The sequence below is a fragment of the Otolemur garnettii genome, unplaced genomic scaffold (assembly GCF_000181295.1).
Source record: "Otolemur garnettii isolate 467f Iridium unplaced genomic scaffold, OtoGar3 scaffold00176, whole genome shotgun sequence".
NCBI lineage: Eukaryota > Metazoa > Chordata > Mammalia > Primates > Galagidae > Otolemur > Otolemur garnettii.
The window spans coordinates 677002-693441 of NW_003852571.1; the positions used below are offsets into that span (position 1 = coordinate 677002).

General features: G+C 34.8%; 1 protein-coding gene across 2 annotated transcripts in view; it reads right to left on the bottom strand.

Moving 5' to 3' along the window:
* PIEZO2 (piezo type mechanosensitive ion channel component 2) overlaps nucleotides 1-16440 on the bottom strand; it is a 549391-nt gene that overhangs the window by 401609 nt on the left and 131342 nt on the right. For both annotated transcript variants that reach the window (XM_003800478.2, XM_023519459.1), the window contains exon 3: nucleotides 5891-6016. In XM_003800478.2, coding sequence (XP_003800526.2) covers nucleotides 5891-6016 — 126 coding nt within the window. The remainder of the gene's footprint in view (nucleotides 1-5890; nucleotides 6017-16440) is intronic.

Consider the following 16440-nt stretch of genomic DNA (forward strand, 5'->3'; position numbering starts at 1 on the left):
ACTATGGTATCCTAATACTTCTTTGTACCAGTGCCTAGAAGGATAATTACAACTTAGGATAGTTTTAAAAAAATTGTCTTGTTGACAACTGGCCCTCAGAGAGAAATGGTGCCTACATGAGTCAGTAAATGAAAACAACACAGAAGGGGGAGAAGAGAACAATATGAAGAGTCAAGACTCTCTCAGATGCTTCCTCAGTCATCAGCTTGCAGAAGACGGCAAGAGGCAGAACGTGACCACAGGAAATCACTCTTAAAGCAAAACAGGGTGAGTTTGCTTTTACATATTTTGTCTTCCATTTGATCCATATTCTCTTTTCTCCAAAGTACTGTCTCAAAAATGAAAAATTATTTTTCCTTAGCCTATGGAATTATTTGTGTGAGGATGGTTCCACTAGGTGACTCTGCAAATCTAGGAATGAATCTCCAATTAACATGATTAACAAAGTGTAAGATGAATTTATAGCTATACATGCCAGGTGACAAGTCAGCATTGGCACCTGCAAGCAAAGTGTATCTGACAGTGGCTCACTCTGTGTTCACCCCTCAGTCATCAGGATGGGGTGATGAAATGCCAGGCCGCATCTCCACATCTATCCCCCAGTGTCCTTGTCAAATGCAGATGCTTAATTCACTGATTCTCAGTATTAGGAGTCTTATATGTATTGAGGATAAAAGTGCATCAGGAAAAAACACTATTAAGGCCTGTCATAACTTCTTGGTCCCATGAACTTCTGGGCCAAGTCTCATGTACTCTTAGAATGAGACAAGATGGAACTCAAGATGCCTGTCCACTCATAAGAGGCAAAAGCATCTAATCTGAGGGGGATGACCTGTAGTGGAAATTGAATCCAACCATGAATCCTTCACTTGAATGAAGCAAAGAAAATATTCAATTAATTATAGGGACAAAACCCAAACAAGGGGAAATCATGGAATACCAGACACTCTTATTTAAGTCTTTTGAAACCAGACTTATCAAAAGTCCTAGGAAATACACTGGAGAAAACAATCTTAAACATATAAATAAGGTGGAACACAGAGAAGGAAAGAGAGTGGAAGGCAAGGCAGAGCTGTGCTCAGACTGCTGCTGAGATACGCAATGGCTTGTGCAACTCACTTGTCTTCTCAGAGCCTATATCTTCACTGGTACAATACTGGACACTACTACATTTATATAAGAAAATTATATGCTGGTCCCCTTGAAGAAAAGAGACTACAAAAGGCACAGCCCCAATGAGTCAAGGTTTGGACAGCAGACCAGCCTCTTTATGTAATTAAAATGGTTCTGCTGTCTCCAGCTGGATCCAGCGTGGAGTGGTGGCTCCCACTCACCTCTTCCTCAGAACAGTGCCTGAGTGTAGAGCACACCTGAAGGATAAGGCACATGGGTTCACAGAGTGCCCTAATTAAAGAATGGTGGAGCCAATCGTAGTGAAAAAAAGGAGTAATTGGTTGGAAAAGGAATATAATAACCCCTGGGGTCTCAGAGTTAGTAGATGGTCTATAAAAAGTAGTCTTTATCATCAGAAAATTTCCTTACATAGTTTTTGAAGCCAAAAATTTCTTTCAATCACTAGCATGCTTTAACACAGCCTGAAAATCCAGACTGGCTTGAAATTTAACTTACATTGCCACACATCTAACACACAGTCAAACAAACTACTCCTATGTAATCTGTACTGACATAATTGAAAGTGGTTTTCATTTATTTAAGTAGCACAGTTTTGACGTAATGAAAACATTTTCATAAGTGGCATAACACACGTTCAATCAAAATTTACAGAGGTCTCCCCTGCCTCGTGGACTCTTCTGCTACCTACTCTTCCCTTCCCTACTTTTCCAGAACACCATTTTGGAAATGAAGGAAAAAACAGGAGAAGGAGGCGGTATTAAGTTTCGGTTCTGTACAATGGCACCTTTAACAAACCTGCCAACTAGTGAAAAACTAAATAGAGTGGTCTGAAAAAAGTCTTTATTACTGCCAGTTAATGTTCATAGGACTCTGGGGTAACAAGAACTTTCAATGACTCAATATTTATAAATGCTACTGTTGTCTTGCAAAACATATGTCTTAGACTCCTAAGAGATGTGAGTATCTTTTGCTATAAAGGAGAAGGTATAAATTTTAAATGGAGGAAAGAAATAGTTAAGAAAACAAAATTAAATAGATATAAATGAACATTTGGTGGTCTTAAATTTGAACATCACTTGGATATGACTGAGTAACTTGTCCAGGTTTTCATTTTAACTTACCAATGCCTTAAACACAGAGAAAACATTCAAATGTACAACACAATTTTTATCTTTCTACTTGAAAGTTTTCCATTTTCTAGATGCAGGTACCAAAAAAGGGCTAAATTTAAAATTTGAGATGTCAAAATAACTGAGTTTGTGTTCACAATTATGATATTATAATCATAACTCCAAATGACTGAGAAACAATAACATTACTGAAGTGACGTCAAGTTGCAATTAAAAGTCAGTGTTTCCATTACCCACCCGCAGTATTTTCAGGAGTTTATATATAACTTGATCATTAAAACACGTTCTAGGCTGAAAACCTGGTCTGTGTCAGTCTTGGACTAAACCAGTTTGCAAAGCTCTGAAGATTGTTTGTTCTCTTTTATCCTTTTTCAAGAATGTACTAATTTTAAATGCTTCACATAAAACAGAACCAAAATAATTTTAAACACCTGATTAGCCAATGCTATTACATGCATCACTAGTTTTTCAGGAGAAATTTATGATTTCTATAAACTCACTTTTTTAAGGTGCCTGTGGTGAGAAGTAAAAACTCAAATTTATTTTTTAACTCAATCTTTAACATATCCTTCTCTAGTGGTTCAAACATATCCCTTCTCTTGTATCTTTAACATATCCCTTCTCTAGTTCAAAAACATAGGTACTTCAACTTTTTTGTAGAAATAAATCTCAAGTTGGAATTTAACTTTGTAGAAATAAAGTTTACTATTATGCCTTCCATTAAATTGTTTCTTTGTAGAATAGTGCTTTCATATGGGGACATGCAAAAAAAGGACAAGGAAGACATTATATTGGACTCTGACATGTTAAAGTTATATTGCAGTGAAGAATAACAGTAGAAGAAATTTGGGCACAAATGAAAATATCTTTTTTTTTTTTTTTTTGAGACTCACTCTGTCACCCAGACAGAATACAGCGGCAACTCTATACTCACTGCAACTTCCAACTCCTGGCATCAACTGATCCGCGTCCTTAGCCCCACTAGTAGCTGGGACTATAGCAACACATCACCATACCTGGCTAGTCTTCCTTATTTTTTATTTTTATTTTTTTGTAGAGAGACATGAACTTGCTATGTCAATCAGGTGAATGAATATTTGCAGAACTGAGTAACATGTACATTTATAAACTCAAGTATTAACAAGCTGTGGTATATGTATTCAGCCATTAAAAAAGATAGGAGTCTTTACATTCTTTGCATTAACTTGGATGGAAATGAAGCACATTATTCTTAGTAAAGCATCACAAGAATGGAGAAGCAAGAGTCCTCTGTACTCAATTCTGACATGAGGAAAATTAATGACCTAGTAAACAGTGGGGGATGGGGGAAGGGGAAAGCAAAAAGAGGGAAGGAGGGAGGGGAGTGGGGGTTTATGGTTTGTGACACACCTTTTGGGAGTGGGACACAATCATAAGAGGTACTTTCCCTAACAAATGCAATCACTGTAACTTGGTTCTTTATACTCTCAATGAATCCTCAACAATAAAAAAAAGAAATACTAACAATCTGGAAAGTTATAATGTATCCTACAATGAAATAATTCTAATTATGAATAACTCATTTTAAAAAATATTTTTTTTATTTGGACAACACCTATAGTTATAAAATTCTTCCTTATAGTCCTAGAACAGCTTCATTAAGAGTTATCCAGGCTCGGCGCCTATAGCTCAACCGGCTAAGGCGCCAGCCACGTACACCTAAGGTGGCGGGTTCGAATTTCCAGCCCGGACCTGCCAAACAACAATGACGGCTACAACCAAAAAATAGCCGGGCGTTGTGGTGGGTGCCTGTAGTCCCAGCTACTTGGGAGGCGGAGGCAGGAGACTCGCTTGAGCCCAGGAGTTGGAGGTTGCTGTGAGCTGTAATGCCACGGCACTCTGCCCAGGGGGACAGCTTGAGGCTCTATCTCCAAAAAAAAAAAAAAAAAAAAAGAGTTATCCAAAGGGTTTTAGATTAAGAAACACTATAAAATATTGCTAACTTTTCTACTAAGTCCAAAAAGGTTTGACCCCATGAAATATAATAAATGTTCTTTATTAATATAATATAATCAAAATATCTTTATTTAAACATTATGTTTTATTAGCATTTTAATAATGTTATAAGGTTGGTTTTTATTAAACATTAAAACTACATCTTAACAATGAATATTATTTAGGCATGAAAATGAATAAAATATTGATACATGCTATAATATGAAGGAACCTTGAAACTATGCTAAAAAAAGCAGTCACGAAGGCCAGTAATTGTATAATTTTATTTAAAGTGTCCAGAATAGTTAAATCTAATAAAGTAGATTAGTGGTTGCCTAGGGTTGGTTGGGAAGAGAATGAGAAATAACTATTCATAGATACAAGCTTCTTTTGCAGGTGATGACTGTTATGGCATTAGACAGTGGTGATGGTCACAAAACCTTTCAAATACACTAAAAAACATGGAACTGTATACTTTAAAATGGGTGAATTTTATGGCTACAACCATACCTTAAATAATAGCTCTTGAATAAAAAAAGTCCTATCTTTTGATAGGCATTATTTTAAAAGAACCTCTGAATTCAATGAAGTGGCCAAAATAAACACTAACTTTAGCTCATCTAAATACATTTTAGATACATCTAACTATATCTAAAAATTATGCAGTGAGGGATAACGGATAATTTACAAATGTAAATTTTACTAAAAAACCCCTCACTATATTTAAGTTGATACTTTTGATCTATGAAGAATTTTGATTTCTTTGTTATTTTACAGGAAAGGGAAGGTTTACTTCATGTTATATGTGCTTGCACTTAGGAAAGTTCAGGAAATTTCAAACCCAGAAAATGGGTTCTTCAAAGAAAAACTGACAAGTTAAAGCTGTTATTATAGTCTATTTCAAATATCCCAGGGTTTCTAAAGAAACCTTAACTTAAAACGTATGGATTCCATTCCATCTATTTGAAATGCTTTTTTTTTTTTCAAGTAACAATCACACACCCTAACTGGATGTTTCAGATAATAACTTCAAAATACAATAGACATAAGACATTATTTCCCTATGAATACCAATAAAAAACTACTCATTTAGAAAAAGAAACTGTATGTATCATTATATTTTATCCATAAAAGCATCAGAGGGGTGGCGTCTGTGGCTCAAAGGAGTAGAGCACCGGCCCCATATACTGGAGGTCGTGGGTTCAAACCCAGCCCTGGTCAAAAACTGCAAAAAAAAAACTATAAAAGCATCAGAAATTTTACATTGAGCTTTACAATAGGACTGATGTCACTCTCATGTAATAATATAAATTTATGCAATTTTTGCACTCATTTGTCATGTCAGGAATTATACATGTCTTTTTTTCTAGCTATACTGTAAGCTGTAAAAACTATGTGTAAATTTTGATTTTTAGGATAAGCCCAATGATGTCTTACAAGACATATAGAAACCTGATATCTAATACATGTTGAAGATTCATTAAAAAAACTTAATCTCATGACCCAATTTTCCACGACAAGGCTTTTCCATATATACTTATACTATATCAGATTTCCAAATGACCAAAATATTTCATGGGTGTTTTGATATATAGCTTTATTATGCACATATTATGCACATAATATGAAAAAGAAAACACCATAATACTCACAGTTGTAACCAGGTGTAATACGGTGTTGAGCTTCAAGGCTGGCCAACGTGATGTGAAAAATGATGTGCAGCAACAGGAAGGAAAGACTGGTGAAGCACAGAGACTTCAGTAACCGTCCCGTATGTCCTAGGGGGTGAAAAGCATAGAGATTTTATAAGACAACTTAAAATTTATTACTATTATCATTATTATTATTATTATTATTAGAGACAAAGTCTCACTCTGTAGCCCCAGGCTAGAGTGTCGGTATCACAGCTCACAACCTTAAATCCCTGGGCTCAAGTGATTCTCTTGTCTCAGCCTCCCAAGTAGTTGGGACAATAGGCACCCACCACAGTGCCCAGTTAATTTTTTTATTTTTAGTACAGACAGGGTCTCTCTTGCTCAGGCTCTTGAGCTCCAGTGATCTACCCATCACAGCATCCTTTACAGTGCTAGGATTATAGGTGTAAGCCACAACGCCTAGCCTAAAATAAGTACTTAAGATCAAACACATTCAATCTCTTGTAAAGTTCATCATAGAACATGCTTGCATATAACCTATCATGTAGACTGATTCAGAAGTACATGCAGTATAATAATTATTATTTTAATTATTATTGTATAATTAATTAAAATAATTAAAAGCTACCTTATTCCCTTTGTAACACTATATAATTAGCTTTACATTTATTAAAAATTCTCTGTAAAAGAAATATGCTTTCCTATTTGTACATGACATGTTGCTGTGGAACAACAAAAAAAGCCCCTGCCCAGAAAATTTTATAAGGAAATGATGACAGCTTTGAAGAAACAGATAACCCTTATCTGATAAAAATAGCTTTGAAAGTAGAAAAGAAGGAGATCTGCCTAAAGCATTTTATGAATTTTGAGTAACTTTAATTTCAAAATCAAATCAGCCTGGAAAAAAATTAGAAGCCCATTTGACTTGTGGACATAGCACAAATTTAAGAAAAGGAGAAACAACTGAAATAGCATAGTAAAAATATAATGCATCATAAAATATCAGCTAGGGCTTGTTGTAGAAAAACAAATGTGGTTAACATTAACAAATCGATAAGTGTAATTTATACATTAGTGGGCTGATATCCTGATCTTCTCAACACATACATAAAGGTCAAAACCTATTTATAATTTCTAAAACACTAATAATACTATAAATAGAAGCAAACATTCTTAAAGAATTTATAACATCACTAAAACAAACATCCTGCTCATGTTGAACTTTTAGACATAGCCCTTCCACTGTCAGAGAATAATCTAAGACATATCACCTTAACATATCACTATGTGTACAGGCCAATTCCATGAGATAAGAAAAAGAATAAAAACTCTTAATAACTAGAATTTTTTGCAGGTAATATGATCAAAAGGAATTATTTTCAGATGATATCATCATCAATACTGAATGCCAAACTGAACTATAGACCAACTCTTAGAAAAAATATAAGAATTTAGGAAATGATTCAGAAACATCAATTTATCTACTCTACAGCAGCAATAATTAAATAAGAAATAAGAGACAATTTTATTATCAATCAAAACTAAATTGTAATGGTGTTGTCAATGTGTCAGTATCTTACAGGATAGGAGATAAGCCTCAGTTGTTGAATCAACACTAATGTGGGTGTTGCTCTGAGTTTACAGATGTTATTAAAGTCCATAATTAACTGACATTAATGAAGGGAGACTATCCTCCATAATCTAGGAAGGCCTGATTCAATCAGTTACAAGGCCTGAAAACCAGGTTGAGGGGCTGGGTGTGTGTGTGTGTGTATAACAGAAAAGAAACTCTATTACCTGTGGAAAATTTTAGCCTGTGCCATTGTGCCATGAATTTTGGTTGCCCATAATCTTCGCTTCCTGTGAAATTTCTTAGTCAGCTCACACAATTAATTGTGTAAGTAAATAATTCTTTGAAATAAATCATATACAGAAAAACATATATATCCCATGGGTATTGGTATTGCAGTTGAAACTCAACTGATAAGAGTATGTAAGAATTAACCTATAAAAAAGTGTATAAGACTTTTATGGACAAAATTATAAAAAAACAAAAAAGCAAATAGATATAAATAAACAAAAGATATATCTATTACATTCTATATGAAATGACTTTATATGATAAAAATGTCAATTTCCCTCAAATTTATTAAAAATTCAATACAATTTCAAATAAAATGCCAATAAAAACTTTTACACCTTCAACAAACATATTTCAAAATATATAAAATTCCAGCTGTGGTGGTTCACACCTTATAATCCTATAAGCACTTAGGGAGGTTGAGGTGAGAGATTCACTTGAGGCCAGCACTTTGAGACCAGCCTGAGCAACATATAGAGTCCCTGTCTCTACAAAAAGCAAAAAAAAATTGCTGAGCATGGCAGCTCATGCTTGTAGTCCCATCTACTCAGGAGAGTGATATAGAAGGATCACTTGAGCCCAGGAATTTGAGGTTGCAGTGAGCTATGATAATGCCGCTGTAGCAGGTAAAAGAATGAGATCCTTACCCCTATATATATGTGCATATACACATATACACACAACTATGTACATATATAAAAGAATGCTTTGGAGAGTTCAACAAACTTACTTTAAAATGTTATTTAATGTAATTCAAAGTATAAAACTCAATGAATTTCCATGTTAATTTTGAGAATTGGTTAGATTCCGATATTTTTAGAAATAAGGTCAAAAATAGGTGAAGTTGCCCTGTCCTACTAGACATTAAGTTATGCTATAAACCCATAAGTTAAAACAAAAACTTAAGATTCCTATGGAAAGAAAAAAAGTCAAATGGAATACCATATATTGCTCAGAAAAATACCAATTTATTTATAATAATTTGATAAAAGTCAAAGTCAACTCTACAAATTAAGAGAAAAAGAGTGACATCAGCAAGGTAGAATAGGAGGTTCCAGCTCTCATTTCTCCACAGAAACATCAATGTGGAAGCCCCAGAGGCTGTTCAAGCTTCCAACTCCACCATGGAACAAAGAAAATACAAAAGTGAACATATTGAAGAGGGTGAGAAAAAAAATTCACTTTATCCATGTCACCCTTCTCCCAAGGTGGCATAGCTTGGTGCCAAGAGAAGCCTAGTTGACCTTCAATTTCTCCCACTAGGGAAAGCAAGAGTAATGTGAGTGCCCAGGTCTTGCAGGATATACAAAGAACCAAGAAAATCTGACCAGTTCTCAAAAGAAATGATAATCAACTGATGCCAACATTGAAACTGTGGAGATACTGGAGTTATTAGAAAATTATAAGAAAATTATTTTAAAGCATCCATTATAATCATGGTCTATAATATAAAAGTAAGTAATGTTGAAATAAATGGAAAGATCGAAGTTGTGAGCAGACACATAGAAACTATAAAACAATAAAAATTTTATAACGGAAAAAATACAATATTATATCTGAAATTAAACACCTTCTGATCTGCTCAAAAGCAGAGTGGAGATGGCAAAGAAATGACTCAGTAACCATGAACAGATTAACTGAAATTATCCAAACTAAAAAATACAGAGAAAAAGATTGAAAAAAAAATTTCAGAAATTTGATGAAGAATTCATGTATTTGATAATCTCAGCAAACTATAAATAGGATGTACACAAAGAAATATCCTCAGATATTTAATAACTAACCTCTTAAAAACTGACAATAAAGAGTCAGTACTCTCTAATATCTTTAAAGTTATGAAAGAAAAGAATTAGGAGCCCTAAATTCTGTATCCTGTAAAAATTTCCTTCAGGAATGAAGGCAAAAAAGAAGATATTCTCCAAGGAAAGAAAACTATCACCTGCTCACAAAGAAATGCTAAAAAGTTCTTTTCCTGAAAGGAAATGATACCAAAAGAAAACTTGGAACTTCAGAAATGAAGCAGAGCAACAGAAATAGATAAAAAGATGTTTCTTTACATACACACATGCACACATCCACACCCCACCCCTAATTACAGCCTTGCTCCAATTAATTCATAGCATTTCTAGAAACGAACTTTTTCTGGTTTGATAATATTTTACATGTACTCAAATAATTGAGGATATCATGTTGCCCATGTATTACAAAGGCACTCTTATTTATATAAGAAATATGAATATATTTAAAATCTAAATTTTCCAAAGAAATGCAACCTAATAAATACTCATATAACTAAATAGGGTACATATTGAAAAGGATACAAATGTACTGATAACTTCAAGATAATTTCCAAAAGTAACCCAAGGTAGCAGATTTGCAAAATAAGCAATCTGTGGCTGAAATGACACAGCACCAAACTGTACATTTGCATACTATTTTCCCTCTATTATTAAAAATGCCAAAGCAAAAGAAATTCAGTATTAACTTAAAGAACAGATAACAAAGAGAGGAACAGAGGTTTTCCATACATTTTACCTTGTGTTTTATTCATGCATTTTGTTTCTTTGTAATATATTCCCTCACATAGAGCTTTAAAAAAACAAGTATAGTCAATTTGTAGATTACAGTCAGGAATGAGATTTAAACATAAATATACAACTAATTCTTCCTTTATTTTACTTCTGAAAGCAATTCAGTGTCCATAGCCTTAGCTAACATTTCCAATTCTCTTTTTCTTAAGTGATTTAAATGTGGCATGTAAATATTACAGATCCATGGTTCTTAGGATTGTGGCAATTTTATATGCTAATTTTGAAATTTTCCACTTAAGAACCAATCCCTGCCTGAATCCCAGAAATTTTTAAAGGACAACTCCAAGCCTGTTGTAATTTTCTTTCTGGTGGAAATTAAATAGCAAAAAAAGTCACTGTTATGTGTTTATAGGTAAGGTAATATTTAGAATGCAAATTCTGCACAAAGACAGAGATGCAGAGTTCTGTTTCAGAGTCTTCTTTAGCTTGCCCCAAGATGATTTTTATTTTTATTTTTTTTTTTTTTTGAGACAGAGCCTCACTATGTCGCCCTTGGTTGAGTACCATGGCGTCACAGCTCACAGCAACCTCCAACTCCTAAGCTTAAGCTATTCTCTTGCCTCAGCCTCCCAAGTAGCTGGGACTACAGTCACCAGCCACAACACCTGGGTATTTTTTGGTTGGAGTTGTCATGGTTGTTTGGCAGGCCTGGGCCAGATTCGAAGCCACCACCTCAGGTGTATGTGGCCAGTGCCCTACCTGCTGAGCTACAGGTGCTGAGGTCCAAGATGATACTTTTATTGTTACAGTTTAATTAGAAAGCTCTAGTAGAAGTGCAGTTGGCCATCTGTATCTGTGAGCACATCCAGTAGATTTAACAAACCATGGATCAAAATCATTAAAAAAAAAAAAAAGGAAGGTTTCATCTGTATTGAACATGTACACAATTTTTCTTGTGATTACTTCCTAAATTACGTAGTATAATAACTATTTCTATAATATCATGTATTGTAAGTAATCTAGAGATGGTTTAAAGTATAGAGGAGGATGTGAATAGTTTATATGTAAATACTAAACCAATTTATATCTAGGACTTGAGCATTGTGGATTTTTATGTCCTTGGAGACACCTGGAAGCAATCCATGACAGATACTGAGGGACCACAGCACTGTGTAGTCCATGTACTAAGCAAAATTCCTTCCATTTAGAAAAAAAATCTTGGAGCATTTATATTTTAAAAATTTCCCACATTTTTATTCTCCAGGTGGAAAAAATGTACAGCAAGTTGACACAAAAAATTGAGAGTTTTATATTGAAAATTAGTTTAAATATAGACACCTATCAGTTGGGAAGAGTGTGCTGGGACTTCAAATTATACCAAGCAGTCAAGCTGTTAGGTTGAGTACTACTTAACCTTTTTTGTCTTACAATAACACCTTACACCTATGGTGCATTTTACAAGGGTACATGTTAAATTTATTAAGTGTAGAATATAAATGTCTTAACACAGTAACTAAGAAAATGTGGAGAAGGCTATGTTAACCAGTTTGATGAAAATATTTCAAATCGTATATAAAACCAGCACATTGTGCCCTATGATTGCATTAATGTACACACCTATGATTTAATTAAAAAAAAAGAAACACACACACACACAAAGAATGACTAATCAATATGTAGTATCAAACTAATACAAATGGAGAAAAACAATGCCATGTTCATTTTACATTCCATTTGAAATGTCACTGAGGCTATCATTCCAGGACTTTATAAAACACATTTTTGCCAAAAGGAATGAATCACAGAGAAGCCCCCTGCAAACAGTGCAAAAATAAATAGAAGGACGAATGGTACAGTCATTTCCCCTAGCTTTCTTCCACCCTCATAAACTGGACTGAAAATTTCTACCACATGCCTTTAAGTTGGACATGGTGCTCAACTCTGTTCCATCTCTAAATCCTTCATTGAAAAAGCTCAACTTTCTACTCCAGTTTTTTATTAGCATATTATTGAAGCCAAAAGTAGGTTTTTTCCTCTTCCCTCCCATTTAGATCTAACTTTTATTACCTTGCCCATATGTCTTATAACTTTTAAAGAGCTGTAGATTCTTTGAAAATGTGCCTCACAATGAAACTAATACAATCAGAAAGAAAAACAGTGTCTGGGAGTACAGGAGGATGAGTTAAGGGAGAAAGGAACTGGACATAGAGCTGTTAGCATCACAAGTCTCCTGTCCATCCCCTCCTAAACTTATCATCCATGAGCAGGCTCATTTCTTCTACAACTATGTTCCCACAACTTTGACACAAAGGGTCCTCCTTCTGACTCCTACACTAAAACCTATTTTTAGAGCTGGCCCTTGTCCCCATCTATAATTCCTTTTCACAACTTCTATTGTACACTCTGCTGAAACACATAGATAAATAAATGCAAAGAGAAAGATTTAAATTTTCAAAGATTAGAAAGCAATGAGTAAATACAAAAGTTTTTTTTTAAATAAGGTTAAAGAGTGATAACATTTTTTAAAAACAAATTGTGGATTACAGTTCAATATCTGTGGGGGCAAGAGTCAGCACTGAGGCAGGAAGCAGCACAGCTTTCTCTCCAGAAAACATAGGGGCCTGCAGCTTAGTTCTTATTTTGAGGTGCCACGCTCTTACTCCAACCACATAGAAATGGCAGGTAAAATATGGTGCAGACAACCAGAAAGACATAACCAGTCACCAGCATAAGATAAATATTCTAAGAGCCAGAAATAGAAGAAAAATTCAAAGTGGTGCACAGGCAGGCCTTAAAGTAGGCAGTAGAATCAAAGCTAGCTCCAGAAGAGTGTCTCCTCATGTGCTCTGGGGGAGTAAGGAGGCCACAGTTAGGAACACTAATTAAAAGAGGGGCTCTCTCTTTCCCTAGAGATTTTACAGATGCCTCAGCAAAGATACTTCGAAAAAGAATCTGTTCCTGACCACTGTATGACTTATGGTTTACAAGAAGCTATATATTTAGAGAGGAGAGAGAACATAGACAGAGGTACATTGATCAAGCCAAAATCTCGACATTATCAAAAGCCAGAGCTCTAAGACACAAGGATATGACCTAATTCTCCACTGGGGTTCTATGGATACCTCGTGTGGGGACAACTGCAAAGCCAGTAAGAGGAAGGATGACTAAGTGGGCAAAGAGAAAGAGAGAGTCCTGGAATGAGAGGAAGAGAGAGAGAGAAAAACCCTGGGGCAAAGGTGGTTATAAACCAACCATAATTCGGAAATACATGAAGAAATACAAAGCTAGAAAAGACAAATGGGGCATGAACTCACTGAAGGTAAAAAAAAAATAATTATGAAACATACCTAAATTGACTTTAAACTAAGTTTCTTGGTATCCTCAAAAAAATAAATTTTACCCTGAAATGTGAACAAGAAATTATTTTTAATAACAGAAATGAAGTAAGAGATACTGAAAAAGAAGCAACTACAAGTTACAGAAACGAAAATTATATTCATTTAATTATTCAAGCAGATCAATAAATAAGCTAAACTCGTGATTGGACAGTAAATTTAGTGAGTTGCATAGCAGTATCGAGGTGTTTACTGAAAACTTAGCATAAACTAACAACAAAGATGTACAACAGCAGTTTGTCAAAGGATACCTACCAACTACAGCTAGACAGCAGGAACAAATTCTAGTTCTATATCACTGCAGAATGACTATACTTCATAATAACATATTATATACTTTCAAACAGCTAGAAGGAAGATGTTAATCTTCTCAACAAAGAAATAATAAATATTTGAGATGATGGATATGCTAATTTATCCTGATGTGATCACTAAACATTGTTTCAAATTATCATTATGTACCCCATAAATATGTACAATTATATGCCAATTTAAAATATTTTTAATTTCCTTTTTTTAATTTAAAAGAGAAAAGGGAGACATAGAGGGTAGACTGACAGAATTCCCATACATCACTGGAAATTACAGAAGACTAGCATAAACCAGGGAGAAATATTTGATAAGTCATCTTCTATTCATTTATCTGATTCTTCATTCATCAAACCACCGTTTTAAAATTGCTCTATGACAGACATCTTAAAGACTTGCATAGTCTATTGTATGGAACAAGAACATATAGTCTATTTTATAGAAGAATGTACTATGAAGAAAAATAGTACTATGAAGAATGTACTATGAAGAAAAATCAAATAAAAAAAGAACATTATGTCTGGACCCTCAAGGCCATGCATGCTATTAAGAAGCATAGAAAATTCTAGGTCTATCATAAAGATAGTAAAAGATATATTTAAAGTTACATTTTTGTTTAATTAGAAACAATATGTCTAAAAAAGTATGTGCATATGAGCATGCACAGGTTGAAAGGAGCCAAAGCTTTCAGCAGAGTTGGAAATTCTAAGTCCTCTAGCTCTGAGGGCCACATGATAAATCTTTAGGCTTTAATGAGACATGTAATCCCTGCTACAACTACTTAATTCTGTCATTGTAGCACACAAGAATTCGTAGCAAATATATGGACAAATTAGCAATAGTCCAACAAAATTTTTTCAGATAATTTTCATATGTCCTGAAATAATATTTTTCTCTTGTTTTTTTTTTTTCAACCATTTAAATTAGCACACAGATGATACAAAATACTATGGTGGGGAGAGGAAGATTTGGCTTACAGGCTGCAGTTTGCCAACATTTCCTCTTGAGAAAAGAGGAAAGCACACTTGAAAGTGAAATGTTCACAAATATGAAGAAACAAAAAGGAGTGTGCTTTGATATTCAAGAAACATCCTAGTAGAGCTTGCATTGACAGCAGGATATCTAAGAGTCATTCTCACTTTTGGGAACAGTCAAGCATGGTGTTGACTCCTGCATAGCAGATCATGAACACCTGCACTTACTGTTTGTATTCACATCCCACACACTTTCACCTTCTCTAATTTCACCATTTCCACGAGGACATCAGGCCAAAAAGCAGAACTCAATTTGTAAAGATATACCTCATTCTTAATATTATGAGGAAATTGCATTTTTCCATGTTTCCTTAGAAGGAGAAACAAAAACATTCAGGTAGAAATGTATACATAGTATCTTATATAAGAATACAGCTAAAGTTTGAAAAACTCAACTATGGAAAATACTCCAAATTGGATAATCCAATTTCAGGAACCCCAATAAAGTGGCTTTCCTAGTACTTCATTGTGCCAGGTTTAGCTGAACACAGGCCAATACAAACATCTGCTGTGAATATGAAGAATTTTCTTTAGTAGCTCAATTGATGACCCACTGCCATTCAAACAGAGGGAGTAAAGACAACAATGGCCCTACTACCTGAGGCTTCCTCCTGGAGTGGCCAACGCCCTTTCCATGAGGTCAATGGCAGGCTTGAGCAAACTGAGATTCAAACCTGGAAGATATCCAGGGATGTCCCCCTGCCCTGTCCTCCTAGGTCTTCCTCTGGCAGGCAGGCTGACACCTGCAATCTGAATGACGCAGGATGTCCAAGAATGTGTATGATATTAACTAGAGCACTAAGGGAATCAGAACCTCTGATTTGGGATGTTTTGCTATTCACAAAAAAAAAGAAAGAAATTATGAACGTCTGACAATTAAGTTTGTAAACTCATCCTAGAAGTATTACATGCTTCATTGTTGACTATCACTACCATCACCTTCAAAGCCCTGAACTCAGAAGCTACACACTGACTTCAGTGTCTAGTTCACCCTTCAAAGCAATTTTTAAACTCTTTTTTCTGGAATGGCCATCAGAGCTGTCATCATATTATAACTGATGACCTGAATGTCATCAAAATATCTCCATTTCAATATTTCCTTTATCTCTGGAAAAATAAAAAAGTCATTGGGACCAGATCAGGTGAATAGGGAAAGTGTTCCAATTCAGTTATTTGTTTACTGGCTAAATACTCCCTTACAGTGCTGAGTGAGGTAGTGCACTGTAATGCAAGAGCCCATTTTTGCAAACACCTTTCTCCTGCCAAGATTTTCAGTTAAGATTTTCTTATTTCTCTATCCATATTTACTTGGTCTGCTATTTTGACCAAGCCAACGATTTTGACACACAATTGGATGAATTTTTGCAAAGTTTCTGTCAGCTCTGCTCATTCCTGGCCACCGTGACCACTCTTCATC